The 16,534-nt window shown below is 42.6% G+C and overlaps 1 protein-coding gene across 4 annotated transcripts; it reads left to right on the top strand.

Annotated features, from left to right (window-relative positions):
* Positions 1–536: 536 nt before the first annotated feature.
* Positions 537–6,579, top strand: LOC143670445 (CXXC-type zinc finger protein 1-like). 4 transcript variants are annotated; one of them, XM_077145242.1, is made up of 9 exons: positions 537–617; positions 2,518–2,601; positions 2,737–2,951; positions 3,277–3,484; positions 3,571–3,681; positions 4,029–4,078; positions 4,275–4,371; positions 5,283–5,435; positions 5,511–6,579. In XM_077145242.1, the coding sequence occupies exons 2-9, from the start codon at positions 2,524–2,526 to the stop codon at positions 5,655–5,657; spliced, it is 1,059 nt and encodes a 352-aa protein (XP_077001357.1). In that variant the 5' UTR covers positions 537–617; positions 2,518–2,523; the 3' UTR covers positions 5,658–6,579. The 4 variants fall into 4 exon arrangements, with proteins under 4 accessions (XP_077001357.1, XP_077001355.1, XP_077001358.1 ...); XM_077145240.1 differs by having other exon boundaries at positions 2,518–2,613; positions 2,743–2,951; XM_077145243.1 differs by having other exon boundaries at positions 575–627.
* The last annotated feature ends 9,955 nt before the right edge of the window (positions 6,580–16,534 follow it).

The raw sequence follows: 16,534 nt of genomic DNA, 5'->3' as shown, positions 1-16,534 counted from the left end.
AAAATTTTCATCCAAAGTTATCATTTTTTACTTTAACTGGAGCATTTACTCCATTAACATTTTTTATTACCGACATATAGGAATTTGTCCCTACTTTCTTACATTTTGCTTTCTATTTTTCCTGCCCTTTCTATAAATCTTTTTTACTTTCTTGAGTTTTAAACATTTATTTATATGCTTTGTTTTTCTCACTGCTTACCCCATAACTAAAATATTACCAGATAGTTAAATAATAATAAGAAAAACTTATTAGAAATGATGAGGAGGGAAATTTCCTTACATACAATAACACAATAGTTAATCACCAGCAGTATGTGAAACACCGTGATCCCGGCGTTAGAAAAGACAAGAGTGTGCACACAGGCCTGTAGCCATGTTTTGCAGATGGGGCCATGTTACCCATGTTACCACACGCTCCTGGTGCCTCTGTAACCTTACTGTTTGAACTTTGCGCGGCGCAGCTGCTCCACAGGTGGTCTTGAGCGACAGGTCTCGAGCAAGCGCGAATCCAAGACTTTCTAGAAGGGGCGGGGCGAGTGTCGCTACCAGAGCGGGAAAAGGCTCTACCCGCCATTTCAACGCATCTACCACAAGGTTCGCGTGTTTTATCCCCTGAGGTGCGCTGAGGTATTTTGTACGGGTCTTCATGAGTGACTGTGGGTTTTCTGATTGGAAGGGTGGGTCTGGGGATTTGGGGGTGAGGGGGTGGCGTCTTTGGGGTCTCTGTGGAGATTTGCTTCAAGTTGAGTTGAATGCTTAGATCAATAATTTCTGTCTTTCTTTTCTCGTATCCTCTTTAAGGTCCTAAAGTTCTATTTAAATCGACTAGTTTTATATGTATTGTTTTGTTATTGTTAAATTCGAAATGTTTTCTAGTTACAGCGATTTTTCTTTTTCACCAAGAGTGTCTTTTCAATCCCCAAAGAAAGTTAAGCTTTTTATTGATTTTGAATGTAACTGATTTGTGGATGTGTGATGCTTGCTTACTGGAATGTGTTTAGATTTCCTTTAAGGCTGAGTACAAGGTCAATTTTTATTAATATTGCATCTCTAGCTTGTGTTCTCCAACTGATAATTGCCTTGTTCAAAACATGTATATTCTTGCTGTGTGTGTACTTACCTTATTAAGTATTGAGAGTAGTGATTCGTTTGTGTGTGTGTGTGTATATATATCCACACACACAAATACATATTTGTATCTCTGTTTCTATTTATGTACTTTAAGTGGTGTTATTAATACAGGTAGGAGTACTCAAAATAAAGACTGCCAGCTTACTGTAGGTTGGTGGTCAGGTCAGATGAGACCAAATGTGTTTGGGCAGACAGGGCAGGGCCTGGCATGTGCAGGTGGGGACATGGGCAAGGCTTGGCACTTTTCAAGTGGGGGGCCAAGTCAGAACACTGTATGTCACGGAGGGCCAGGTACTGCACGTGGGGCTGAGAGAGATTGGATGGGGGTGGGGCCTGTCACTGGTAGGGGTCTGGTGGGGAGTGGGGCTGGGTATGTCAAGGTACCCTGTTTGGGGCCTGCAGAGCCCAGAGCATACAGCGAGACCGAATGTGTCCTTGAGAACAGAGTTGGACAGGCGGGGCCTGGATAGCCTAGGTGGACTGGTCAGGCAGGAGGGCTGAGCAAGTGCATTTGGGTGGGCTGGGCAGAGGTGGGCTTGTCTCAGCCTATGGTGCTGGGCAGTCAGTGTAGGGCTGGACCAGGTGTGTCCTAGAGGGAGGAACCAGGCAGGCTGAGCCAAGCAGGTGTGAGAGAATGGCGCCTAGCCCTTCTGGACAGATAGATAGGGCTTCATGTATCAGGCTGGGAAGGATGAGTCCACATGTCCAAGTAAATGGGCCAGGAAGGTAGGTGAGCACCTTGGTAAGGTGGGCAGGGAGGGCCAGGTGGTGCCAGTCATTCCCAGGTGGGTGGGGCCTAGTGTATCCAGGCAGGTGTGGTTGGATCAGGCCAGGTTGCCTGGAGTGTGAAGCCAGCAGTGTTGGGGCAGGGTGGCCACACCCACTTGGGGCTTACCCAGAGCTTTCTTCCCACCAGTACAGGAATCCCACTTGTAATTCATGGTAAGTTCAGGGCACAGGGTAGATGGGGGAATGGAGCTGGTGCCGAGGGTCTGCCCCTCAGCTCTTGCCTATGACACCCTTGGAGAATTTGCTGTGGTCCCACTGGCCACTGCTCACTTCACAGCTGCTTCAGCTGCAGAAGTTCAGGCTGGCTCAGAAGTACCTGGCAGAAGTGGTGCCATTGGCAATGAAGGAGGCACTTGAGACCAGGCCGCAGTCCAGCTGTTTCTGAAGAGGATCTGCCACTAGACTCCATGCCAGGACCATTGTATAGGGGAGTTTTGATAATCAAGGCCTGATGAGTGTATGGCAGTGTCCTCGGGTGACAGGATGGAGACCGTGAAGGCAGAGACGGTCAGCAATGAGTAGAGAGGAGGCAGGGAATGTGAAAGACAATGTGAGAAGCAAGCAGGTGAGCCCTGTGAGCATTTTTCTGGCCTGCAGGTCTGAATGAGTGACAAAGAGTTCCTGTTCCTGGATCCTACTCTGCAGAAGCAAGCAGTGAATTTGAATCCCATGAAGAACAAGGTAGAGCTGAAGGTGACAGAAATGATAGAATGGGGTCATGGAGGCAGAGGTTGGGGGCAGAAAGCAGGGCAGAAATGCAGGGGTTGGGGCTGACTCTTCTGACTCTTGCCCTGACCACTCTTGCCCCAACGGAAGGAGAAGAAGCAGAAGCAGAAGCAGAAGCAGAAGCAGAAGCAGAAGCAGAAGCAGAAACACAAGCATAGGCACATGGACAAGTGGAAACAACCACAGCAAGTAGATGTCAAGGACCCAGCCTCACTGCAGCAGTGCCTGGGGCCTGGCTGTGTGCATCCCACCCGGCCCCACTCCAAGTACTGCTCTGACGACTGTGGCATGAAGCTGGCAGCGGAGTGAGTGCACCTGGAGGTTAAGGGGCAAAGGGTGAAGTAGAGCATTACCTGTGCCATCTGCAAGTTCATCCGCCCACTCACCCATGCATCCTCCAACCATTCAGCCGCCTTCCACCCTCCACTCACCTACCCACTCATCCATCCACCCTTACAGTCACCCACTCACTGAACCCCCATGCATCCACCCATTCACCAACACTCATTCATCCACCATGTATGTGTACATACATGTATGTATCTTATACATTCATTCTTCAATCACTCACCCATTTCTTTCTTTGATGCCCCACCCACCCTTTCCACTTGTTGCTGTCTCTCCTTCTAGCCGCATCTATGAGATCCTGCCACAGCGCATTCGGCAGTGGCAGAAGAGTCCCTGCATTGCTGAAGAGCATAGCAAGAAAATGCTTGAGCGCATCCACCGTGAGCAGCAGGAGGCCCAAACCCGCCTGAAGGACATGGAGTGCCATTTCCATGAACTTGAGGCCATCATCCTGCGTGGTAAACAGCAGACTGTGTGCCACGATGAGGAGGTGAGCAGGTATGGCTGAGGTGGGGCAGAAATGCGCCTGATATCTTGCCCTCCACGGTTTACTGGCCTCTCCGCTCTCCCGTGCAGAGCAACAAAGGTGCCAGGAACAACACAAACGTGAAGATTTTCTGTGTCTCCTGTGGGAAGTCCATCAGTACACAAGTCGCCCTGCGCCACATGGAGCACTGCTTCTCCAAGGTTGGATGACTGGCTGGGAGGTCAATTGTGGCAGCGGTGTTTTGGACTGGGTGGGGTGGAGCATGGGTAGAGTCTGTGTGTGGGATGGGCAAGTTTGGTGCTTGAGTGTTTGCTGTAGAACTGAGTGCAACACACATCCATGGCCCCATCCATTTGTGCTTTCTCCCCACCCCCAATACTGAAACCAAAGTCGGGACAACAGCCAACAGTGAGTGGGGGGTGGGGGGACATTGACTGGGTAGACGGGAGCATCAAGATTCACAGGGAACAGATGTGTTGTTTGGGGCTTTGTCATGCGTGGACATGCAGTGTACATCCAGACTACCTCCCATTTCTTCTCTTTCCAGTATGAGTGCCAGGCATCCTTTGGGTCGAAGTACCCCACTTGCATTGAGGGGTGAGTGTGGGTACTTGTCAGGGTCAAGAGCATGATGTCAGCAAGGCCAGGGGCAGGGCTACATAGAGTCACTGACAAGATGGGGACTTCTTTAGAGGCACAATATGAGTGGGGGTGTGGACAAGGTGTGGGCAGGGGTTGCAGTGGAACCTCTCTCCTTCTGACCTTTACCACCTCACTTTACACCTACCCCCAGGACCACACGGCTCTTCTGTGATGTCTATAACCCGAAGACCGAGACCTACTGTAAGCGGCTCCAGGTGCTGTGCCCTGAGCACTCACAAGACCCTAAGGTGCGGCTCTCCTTTCCCTACCTCACCAACACCCTCCATTCCTTCAGTTCTTCCCTAGCTAACTGTCCTCTGTACCTCCCTCCTCTCTGCCTGACCACCTTCCATTCCTTCTTTCCTCCCTTCCTGGGTATCTCCCATTCCTCACACATTTCTCCCCTCTTCTCTGTGTACTGCCTTCCATTCGTCCCCTTCTCCCTGCGTGACCATCCAGCATTTCTCTCCTCCTCCCTGTATCACCTCCCTCAATTCTTCTCTTCCTCACTCTCTGGTTTCCCTCTATTCTTTTCATTCTCCCTGCCTCACTGCCCCCCAATTCTCCCTGCCTGTCCTCTCCTAAATGCTTCATCTATTCTTCCCTGTCTGAGTGCCCGATATTATTCCCCACCCCTTCCCTATTCTTTAACTCCTTCCTGCCTGTTCCTCACCTCCTTCCCTCATTCCTCACCTCCTTCCCTCGTTCCTCACCTCCTCACTGCCTCACCAACTCTCATTCATCTACTTCTCCCTCTCTGACTTCCTTTAATCCTTCCCTCCTCCTTGCTTTACTGCCTTCTGTTCCCCCTGTTCTCCCTGCCTGATGTCCTTCTGTCCCTACCCTTCTCCCTGTTTACTGTCTACTCCTCTGTCCTTCCTAGCTGATCACGCCTATCCCTCCATCCCTGCTTGATCAATTTCATTCCTTCATCCTCCATGCTTGCTCATCCCCTCTTTGTCCCACTTCCTTGCCTGATCAATCTGAATTCCTCTCTTCCTGCTGCTTCATCACTCACCAGTCCTCTTCTCCCTACATGACTGCCCTCCACCCCACCATATATCCTGCTTGATCACCCCTTGTTCCTCCCATCAAGCCTGCCTTACCAGAACCCCCACTACTCTCCTCCACACTCATCTTTCTTCATTCTTCCCCTCAGGTATCAAATGATGAGGTGTGTGGTTGCCCACTAGTGCGCAATGTCTTTGAGCTCACGGGTGATTTCTGTCGCCTCCCCAAACGCCTGTGCAACCTCCACTACTGCTGGGAGAAGCTGAGACGTGCTGAGGTGGACCTGGAGCGCGTGCGTGCGGTAGGCTACAATGCTGAGTGTGGCTGGGGGCTGGATAGGGTCCTAGAATCCCCCTCTCATGCTTCTCTTCCACAGTTGCACAAGCTGGAGGAGCTGTTTGAGCAGGAGCGCAAGGTTCACATGGCTATGACAAACCGGGCAGGGCTGCTGGCCCTGATGCTTCATGAGACAATCCAGCATGACCCGCACACTACTGACCTGCGCTACAGTGGAGTCAGCTGAGCTCTGCCAACCTGCGTCCTGTACCCACACCGTGGGAAAAAAAGCTGCCACATGAATTGCCTACACACCTCTCCCTCCATCCATCTCTTTCTCAAGGCATCTTGGAGTTTCTGCCTGTGCCTCTCTCTCTGTCCACCATTTGATCCCATATCTCTCTCTGTCTGCCTACTTCGGGAGGATGTTTCAAACTCCCCCCCTGTTCTAGTCTCTTCCTCCATCTCTTTCTCTTCCTCTCCTGAACTTGGGCAGAGCCATGGGATCTGTCCTCCTCTCACCTCCCACTGTCCAAGTTTTGCTAATAAACTTTAGAAGAACAGGGGCCTTTGATATACCCCCCCTAGTTGCCCCTTAAACCCATCTCTCTGGCCTCAAACCCAGTTCCCAAGCCGAGGGTGATGATTGACTATGCAACTGTACTTAGGAGGGGCGTCCAGTGCACATGCAGGGGTGGGCGTGTGATGATGTCCACTCAGTACTTGGTGGGTCCCCTTCTGCCAGGGTAGATGTGATTTTACAAAGGGGATGCCAGTGACCCCTGTCCCCTGAAGACTCCCACCTCGGCCAGCAGGTATATAGTTAGCATCTGATTAGTGCACAGCCAGTTTGCCAATTCTTGTATAATTGTTAATCTCCCTGGGCCAGAGATGTTGCACAAAACCTAAGGTGGGACAGCTTCCTTGTTAGATACCTCAGGAAGATGGGGATAAGGTAGCATGGTGTAGTCCTCTCTGATGATTCCACTTTGGGACATTGAGGGGATTCAGGGTGGTGCACTGCTCCCCACCCTGCCTGCCATGGTCCATCATGCCCCTTCCTACAAGGCCCAGTCCTATCAGCCTTGGCCCCTGCCCATCACCCCATTCGTGGCCTGTCTGTCTCATCCTAGCCCTGTCCATCATATCCTGGCCCTCTCCCACCACCCTGCCCTGGTTCCAACCTTTCCATCCTGCCCTGTCCAATAGGAGCCATAGGGTTTTCAGAAGAGGACTGGGACCGCTGCCACATCTGCCTTTGCCAGCCCCAGTCAGGCATCCTATGTCATTGGAGGTGTGTGCAGTCGCGCTACCTGTGGGTACTGGTATGTCTTGAATGAAGCACTTTAACTTCTTTTCCTGTTTTTTTTCTATTCTCACTGGTCTTATGGAGTTTTAAAGTTAATTTTTAGAATTACTCTTTTCCCAGGGGCTCACATGATTTTTCCTAAATGTTCAAATATGCTGCTCTAGACACTATAACTAATTTATTTATATTACTGCCTGTCTGGTACAATATTTTCTTTTTTACTGCTAATATTGTATTTTTTCTTTCTCTTCAATTTAATAAAGTTTGCTAGGGTTAATCCATATAATTGATCATTTCACAGGACCAGATTTGCTTTATTTATACTCCTTAATTTATACTTATTTTATTTGTTTAAGCTTTAATTTTTATTAATTTTTTATGTTTTGTTTATTTTGTTTTCATCTTCATTTCTTTTCTTAATTTATTTATAATTCAATTATTTTTGGTTTTCCGGTTTTTATTTATTTATTTATTCCTTTGTATGCTGTATGGTGGGGGTCACGTTTCATTCTTTTTCCATGTGAGTGTCCCCTTATTGCAGCACCATTTGTTGAATTTTTGTTTATGTTTGACTTTTTGTTTGTTTTACTTGTTTGTTTGGGAAGTGCAAGGGCCAGGAATTGAACCTCGGTCTCCCTCATGGCAGGCAAGAATTCTACCACTGAACTACCCTCCCCCTCCCCCCAGTCTTTTTTACAGTAAAGGTTATGAGGCTATAAATTTTATTCAAAATCCAGCTGTGTCTCAGAAATTCTTGTAAAAAGCAGACAGTTTCAGAATTGATTTCTCATTTTGATCCTAATTTATCGCAGATAGTTTCTGAGTTTCTAACTTAAGGCAGTTTGTTTTGTCTTTTCTTTTTTCTTTAATTATGTTTTTACTATGAGCAGGCAATGTAGCCTATTGAATTTGAACTTATAAACATTCAAGATTTTCTTTGAGGTACAGATATGCAACTGAATTTTGTAGAAGTTTCATGGATATAAGAGAAGAAAATACATCCTGTTTTGGAGTACAGATTACTCATTAGAACTTTTCAATCTAGCTTGCTAATTAAGGTTTCTTTGCTCTTATTCATTTTTTTTGGTCTCTCTATTTCAGGTATTTTACTATCAAACGGTAGAATAAATCTGTTGTAATACTTTTGTACAAATTTCCCCTTGTGGTTTTGTGGTCTTTTGGGGGATGGAAAAGGGAATCCAAAGTTTTATATCTTATGTCATTTTGCACAATGTCATTATGTATTTTCCTTATTGTGTCTGTTGAGAGTTTTTGACCTTAAATTTTACTTTAATATTGCATCACCACTCTGTTTATTTTGTGGTTGTTTACCTGGTGTATCCTTGCCTAAACCTTTATTTTGTATTTTTCTCCTTGTTTACGATATACTTCTTGTAACTGTATATAAATGCACTTTTCGCCTTAAGCTCACTTTTGTATCCTGACATTCAGTTCATTTGAATTTGTGTAATTATGATAATCTTATTTTCATGTTATATTATGGTTATTATTTATTTTGTATTTTCTAAGCATAAATTTTCCTCTTCTTAATGATTCAATTTAGTCTGTTTATTTTTGTGCCTCCCTCTTGCGTCATTAGATTGCAAATTTTTATTCTTAATAATTGTCTAATTAAATAGCTTTCATTTCTAGCAGGTATGATTTGATTTATATTTTTCTATTATTTGATAAAAATATAATTGGACCTGTAGAGAAAAATGTCCTGTTCTTCATATTTGCCTCAGAAAGATTTGTTTCTGCATGTTTTTAGAAAAGATGTTTATTTCAAGGATATTTATATTTTTCTTATGTTAAGTCAATTCTGCTTCAAGAAACCTCATTTAATATTTTTATTCAAAAATCCTGTCATTTAATTTATTATAATTTAATTATATTTGTATGAATGTGCACCTGAGGATGTGTATTTGTTGTGAGTTTGAGGATTTTAGGACTGATCAAGATAAAATATTTGTTCATGAGGGAGCAGTAACACACAAATTTTATTTAAGTGGCACTTAAGTTCACCTGGTAAGGGTAGTCCCTCTCAGCGGCAGCCCTTCAGAACCTGCAGTGTTAGGGACCACCTAGAAGGGGTGCAGGGCAAGATTACTGCCAGGGATGAGGGGGATTGGAGAAGGGGCTTAGGTGTCTAGGTGATGTTGCTCAGCAGCACGACAGGGAGTCTTTGAGTCAGAGCTCTGAAGGGCAAAAGTGGCTTGAGGTCTTTATAGACCAGGAATTGTCTTATCTGCAGTTAGCAGATGTTGGGTGTAGTTTTATGGGATGTATATAGAAGACAGGCTTCAAATGGCCAAACTATACTTATCTGGGGACAATACTTTATAATTTCAATTACATGAAATACCTAGAAATAGCACATTTATAGAGACAGAAAGGAGCTTGGAAGTTACCAGGGCCTGGGGAAAAGGAGAGTTGTTGCTTGCTGGGCATTGAGTGTTTGTAAATTTTAGAAAATTTTAAATAAGTTGAGAAAATAAAACATGTCTTTTTGGGCTATATATAAATAATGGATGTGCAACAATTTGAGTTTGGTGCTGGTGGGTTTTTGGTTTAATGGTCCTAGCCTGATGTAAAGAAGTAAACAACACAAAGGGCCAGTGCACAGGGACTATCTTTGGCTTATTTATATAATTGTATTTTACCACAACAGTCATTGCTAAACATTGTTTTTCTTTCTTATTTTTAGATCTTTCTTTTGATTTAATATTCATTTATTCAGAATACTTCCTTGAGTGTTTTCTGCAAATGGGGTAAATTGCTGGAATATTGTTCAAATTATTCCATATCTGAAAGTGTCATTTTTCTGTCCTGACTGAGGAATGGTATCTTGTGAGGGGAAATAGGGTCTGGCATTGGAATCTTTATCTCCCCATAGTCTATGGTAAGTAGCTTCTTAGATTGCTGTCAATGATCCCCCACCTCCTATATTTATGGTCTTGTGTAATTTCCTTCACTTGAGTAACTTGTTTCTAACCAATAGAATTCATTAACCTTGAGGGGATGTCACTTCTATATCACATTATAAGAGATTGTTACTTCTGCCTTGCTAACAGGTTCTCTCCCTTACTGGCTTTGATGAAGTAATCTTTCCATCTTGGGGAGGCATATATAGCAAGAAACAGGGATGACCTCTATCCATCATCCAGTAGGGAACTGAGGCTCTCAGTCCAATAGCCCAAAAGGAACCAAACTTTTCCAATGACCATATAAGTGAGCTTGTAAGTGGATTCTTTCCCAGTTAAACCTTCAGATGAGAACCTGAAACACAGGACTCAGGTAAGCTGTGCTCAAATTCTTAACCTACAGAAACTATGAAATAAAGGTATATTTCTTAAGCTGCTAAATTGGTGGTAATTTGTTATGGAGTAATAAACAACTGATACAGGATATGTAGATGTTAAATAACTTTCTGGATTCTGTTGTTGTACATGAGGAGTCCGATGGTGGTCTAATTCCTTTCCCTTGTATAAAACTTGTTGTTTTTGAATGGAAGTGTTTAATAATTTTTACTCATATTTGAACTACAGGAATTTAACCAGGTTTGGTCTTTGCATGGATTCCTATAAGGATTAATGATTTTTAAGAGATATATGAGGAATGATCAGTGCTTTAGGACTCCGGTCTTCATTTTTCACTATATATCAGAATCTCATGTGGAACTGTTAACGAATACAGATTTCCTGAGCTCCATCCCCAGATATATTGGTATAATAATTCAGGAATGGTGCCTGTGCATCAGCGTATGGTAGAAGTTCTTAGGTGATTCTAATTTGTATCGAACTGGTAATTACTGATTTGAGAACTAAAAGTGTCAGTAATGGCAAGGCTTATGGTTGATAATAATTTGTGACAGTGAATGGGCATCTTAAGGATACCAGCACTGCACAATAATTGGAAGGGGGTTAGACAGTTGATTGACACCTCTGTAAGAATCATTAACTGGTAATCTGTAAGGGTCTTGTGGTTAATGATTGGGGCCTACAGGAGTTAATAACTGAGGGCTTAAGATGCTCAGTGATTAACTAGGAAGCCGCAAACTTCAAGGATTTGAGGACTTTGGGGATCATATCTTGAAAACAATTGGGATCATTGGTTTGGGGTCCTGGGGATAGCAATAATTTTGGAGATCTGGAGTCTGTCAGTTAAGGTCTGGAGGGTCAGTGATTTTGTGAGAGACACTGGATTGGTTTCTGGAATGAGCGCTCAAGCCATAACATCTGTCAGGAAATGGTCAGTGTTTGGCTGCTCCTTGAGTTGTTTCAGACACTATATGGGTCAGTGATTGACAGCCTGGGAAGATCAATAAATGGAAACCTGTTTGAGGTATAGTACAAGATTGCATGTATTCGGCATTATTTGAGAGCAGCTAAGGGTCCCCTCTGGGATGTAGTAATTGGCCATCACTGTGAATCTTGGGTCATATCAGTGATTAGGAGATTTAAAATGTCCTCTAATAATCCCGGTAGTCCTGCCATGGGTGGTTTCTGCTAGCCAGTGTTTCGAGGTCAGAGGAATCAGGGACATGGTCCCAGGGATTTAGGCCTGGGGTGATCAAAATCAACAGGTATGAGTTAATCAGTTATTGGGGCACTTGATGCACACCTGTTTTTCAGGATCCAAGTGGGGAATGATAAATGTGAGTTTGAGTTTTTCATTTTTGTCACAAGAAGGAGGACTATATAGGTTGCCCTGGATGTGTACTGAAATATACAGAGCTCAGTTTATGGGCATAAGATGTTATCATCCCTCATCCTGAATACTTTGAAGGCGACAGAAAATAGAAATATTGTTTATTGGGAGCTAACCCTCTATGGCCTTCAGTATCACAGAGTGGCTGAATGTGGGTATTTTGGATTCAGTAGACTTGGCTTTAATGCTTCCCTGTCGTTCTACTTGCTAGCAGTATAACCTTAGGACAAATGACCTAGCGTCACTGAACCTCAGCTCCTTCTATTGTAAAATGGGCCTAATGAAAATCATTACCACCTAGTTGACAGGGTTGCAGTGAAAATTAAACGAGGTGCTTGCTATCTGTCACCAGAGCCTCAGGGCAGATCAGAGGAAGCAATTCTAGACTTGCTGCCCTTGAGACAGATCACAATCCTCCTGCTTAGAATGATCAACAGTGGCTGATGTCACCACATCCAGAGCCCTACCTGTTTCAGTGGAAAATATGATGCACCTGTTGGAGGAAAGGTGCGATGTAGAGGGTCTAGTCCTACAGCCTAGGAAAGAGGAGGAGGCAGCTCGCTGCAGTGTGTCTGATGACAGGGTCTTGGTGTGGGTGGACACCAGCCATAGCCAGGGAAACACTAATCTTGAGCTCCCAGCATAGGCCCTACACTCTCCATTGGCTCTTTACAGACCCTTGGCTGATCCCACCAGAGCCTTCATTCCCTATAGTCTTTGGGGATTTGCTAATTTCTCCTTTATACTGGTCTAGGTTCAGAAAATTCTCTTTTCTTTGGAATTTAGTGAATGGTAGGGTAGTAGAGTGACAACAATTTCCAAGACCTTTCTAGTTCTTCCTCCTTTCAAAGATGAGGAAGGGGCCTGAGAACGTGTGTGACTTGCACAGGTCTCTCAGGATGTGAGTGGCAGCACTACACTGGCACTGCATGTGCTGTCCGTCCTCACTACGCTACAGCCAAGATCAAGCTTCCCAATAAAGGTTCCCTTTGAGATGCTATAAACAGGTGAAGACCATGAGAGAGCCACATCCTGCCTTATAGCTCCCAAGGTTCAGACCTTCCTGTGGATGCTCTCACCTCTGGGGAAGGTTTTGTCATCACAGGGGCTAAGGGTCATGTGGCCTATAAGATAGCATACATAGTTTTTCCATTTTTTATTAGAGAAGTCGTAGGTTTACAGAAAAATCATGCAGAAAAACCACATAACCCCTTCCCCCAGTTATCTTTATTATTAACATTTTGCATTAGTGTGGTACTTTTCTTACACAATATTATTATAATTATACTATTAACTATAAACGTTAGTTTACATTAGGGCTCACTGTGTTGTGCAGTTCTGTTATTTTTTTTTATTCTGGAAACATATACAAACTGAAATTTCCCTATTTTATCCACTTTCAAATATATAATTCATTGTTGCTAATTACAGTCACAATGTTGTGCCATAATCATGGCCATCTGTACCAAAACTTTTCCATCACCCCAAAGAGAAGCTCTGTACTGATCAGTCATTAATTCCCCATTCCCCACTCCCACCCTGACCCCTGATAACCTGTATCCTAGTTTCTGATTCTATGAATTTGCATATTCTAATTATTTCATATCAATGAGATCATACAATATTTGTCCTTTTGTGCCTGGCTTATTTCACTCAATGTGATATCTTCAAGGTTCATCCATATTGTAGCATGTATAAGAACTTCATTCCTTTTCATGGATGAATAGTATTCCATTGTAAATATATGCATTTTGTTTATCCATTCGTCAGTCGATGGACCATTGGGCTGCTTTCATCTTTTGGCAATTGTGAATAATGCCACTATGGACATCGGTGTCCAAACATCTGTTCTAGTCCTTGCTTTCAGTTCTTTTGGGTATATTCCTATAAAGGGGAATCCTGGGTCATATGGTAATTCTATGCTTAACTTTCTGAGGATTCGCCAATTAGTCTTCCACAGTGGCTGTATCATTTTACATTTCCACCAGCAATGAATGAGTGTTCCTATTTCTCCACATCCTCTCCAATAGTTGTTATTTTCCATTTTTTTAAATAGTAGCCATTCCAGCATGTGTGAGATGATATTGCATTGTGGTTTTCATTTGTAGTTCCCTAATGGCTAATGATGTTGAACATCTTTTCATATGCTTTTTGGCCATTAGATCATCTTCTTTGGAGAAATATCTATTCAAGTCTTTTGCCCATTTTAAAATTAGGCTGTTTGGCTTTTTGTAGTTGAATTGTAGGATTTCTTTATATATTCTGGGTATTAAACCCCTATTAGATATATGGTTCCCAAATATTTCCTCCCATTCTGTAGGTTGTCTTTTTACTTTCTTGGTAAAGTCTTTTGATGTACAAAATTTAAAAATTTTAATGAAGTCTCATTTTTCTATTTTTTTCTTTTGTTGTTCATGCTTTTAGTGTAAAGTCTAAGAAACCATTGCCTAATACAAGATTGAAGATATTTTTCAATGTTTTGCTCTAGGAGTTTTGGTTCTTATATTTAGGTCTTTTATCCATTTTGAGTTAAATTTCGTATATGTTATGAGATATGGGTCCACCTTCATTCATTTGCATATGGATGTCTAGTTTTTCCAGTACCATTTGTTGAAAAGACACTTCTTTTCACATTGAGTGGAATTGGCACTCTTGTGAAAAATCAGTTGTTCAAGGATGTGAGGATTTATTTCTGAACTCTCAAGTCAATTCAATTGGTCTATATGTCTAAGGCATTATAGGTATGAAAACTATGTTATTTAATTTTATATGGTGTATGAATAATTATATTCATAATAGCTAATTAAGCACCACAAATAAGCAGAACAAAGAAAGTAAAAATGACCTGTAACTTCATTATCTCTTACGTATAAATCATATTGATTATTTTCACCCAGATAATTTTATATGACTATGTACTTCAGAGTTTATGTTCCATGAATATTCAGCATGTTTATACATGCATATTTAGTTAAAATGACAACTGGAATCATTCTGTTTGATTACCTCTTGATTTTTAAATAAATTTTTATTTTGAAGTAATTTCAAACTTACAGGACAGTTGAAACAATAATACAGAACCAATAGAGAGAACTTTAATATAACCCTACTCAGATACCCAGTTTTACCAACTTTAACATTTTGCCATATTTGTTTTAACTATTGTTCTAGTTTGCTAGCTGCCAGAATGCAACACACCAGAGACGGATTGGCTTTTAATAAAAGGGGATTTATTTTGTTGGTTCTTCAGAGGAAAGGCAGCTAACTTTCCACTGAGGTTCTTTCTTACGTGGAAGGCACAGGATGGTCTCTGCTGGTCTTCTCTCCAGGCCCCTGGGTTCCAACAACTTTCCCCGGGGTGATTTCTTTCTCCATCTCCAAGGGCCCGGGCTGAGCTGCAAGTGCTGAGATGAGGAATGCCAAGCTGCTAGACTGTGCTACATTGCGTTCTCTCATTTAAGCACAAGCCAATTAAGTTAAACGTCACTCATTGCAGCAGACACGCCTCCTAGCCGACTGAGGATGTAATTAGCAACAGATGAGATTCACCTACCATTGGCTCATGTCCACAGCAACGAACTAGGTGCTTTCACCTGGCCAAGTTGACAACTGAATCTAACTACCACAACTATCTATATCTATCTAATCTATTTTCTAAACATTTGAGAGTAAGATGCATGCTCTTTGAAAACTTAATGCATTCATGTATATTTCCCAAGAACAAGGATAGTCAGTTATGTAACCTCATTGTTCTAGTTTGCTAGCTGCTGGAATGCAATATAGCAGAAATGGAATAGCTTCTAAAAAGGGGAATGTAATAAATTGCAAGTTAAGTTTTTAGGCCCTGGAAATGTCCCAATTAAAGCAAGTCTATAGACATGTCCAATCTAAGGCATCCAGGGAAAGATACCTTGATTCAAGAAAGCCGACAATGTTCGGCGTTTCTATCTCAGATAGAAGGGTGCATGGTGAACATGGTGGTGTTTCCTAGCTAAGAGCCTCCAGGCCTCTTGTTTCATGAAACTCCCTGGGAGGCATTTTCCTTCTTCATCTCCAAAGGGTCACTGGCTGGTGGACTCTGTGGTTCTCTTGTCTTTCTGTCGTGATTCTGTGGTTCTTTCTTCATTCTCAAAAGGTTGCTGGCTGGTGGACTCTCTGCTTCATGGTTCTGCAGCCTTACTTGCTCTCTCAGAAACTTGTGGCTTTCTCTCTTGTTCTCTAGCTTTTTCCAAAGTGCTTCTTTTTTTTAAAGGATTCTAGTAAAACCAATCAAGACCCACCTAATCAAGTTTAATACCCACACTTGATTAAGTCACATCTCCATGGAGAAAATATAATTAAAGTTTCCAACATACAGTATTGAATAGGGATTAGAAGAAACTGTTGCTTCTGCAAGGTTGATTAAGATTAAAATATGGCTTTTCTAGGGTGCATAAACCTTTTCAAACCAGCACACTCATGAGTACAGTTAACCAATTCAAAACATTTGATATAAAATATACAGTCTATATTCTGTCTTTAAGATTATTCCAATAATGTTATTTCGGGCATTTTCTCATCCATTATTAAATCTAGTCTAAAGTCATGTGTTGCATTTAATTTTCAGTGTCTCCTTAGTCTCTTTCTCTCTTTTTATTCTGGAAACATATATACAACATAAAATTTCCCATCTCAACCACTCTTAAGCATACAATTCAGTGGGATTAATCACATTCACAGTGTTGTTCTGCCCATGCCACCATCCATTATCAACACTTTTCCATACTCCTAACAGAAGCTTGGCACACATTATTCATTAACCTCTCATTTCTCCCTCTTCCTTGCCCCTGTTAAACTATATTCTACTTTCTGTCTCTGTACATTTGCTTATTCTAGGTATTTCATATAAGTAGAATCATACAATATATATCTTTTTTGTTTGACCTGTTTCACTCAACATGATGTTTTAAAGGTTCATCGATGTAGCAGCGTGTACCAAAGCTTCATTACTTTTCATGGGTGAATAACATTCCTTTGTATGCCTATACCACATTTTGCTATCCATTATTCTGATAATGGACATGTAGGTTACTTTCACCTTTTGGCTATTGTGAATAATATTGCTG

Source organism: Tamandua tetradactyla, chromosome X, assembly GCF_023851605.1.
Source record: "Tamandua tetradactyla isolate mTamTet1 chromosome X, mTamTet1.pri, whole genome shotgun sequence".
NCBI classification, from domain to species: domain Eukaryota; kingdom Metazoa; phylum Chordata; class Mammalia; order Pilosa; family Myrmecophagidae; genus Tamandua; species Tamandua tetradactyla.
Note: the sequence above shows the minus strand (reverse complement) of the source record. Positions and strands in the feature narration are given on the sequence as shown.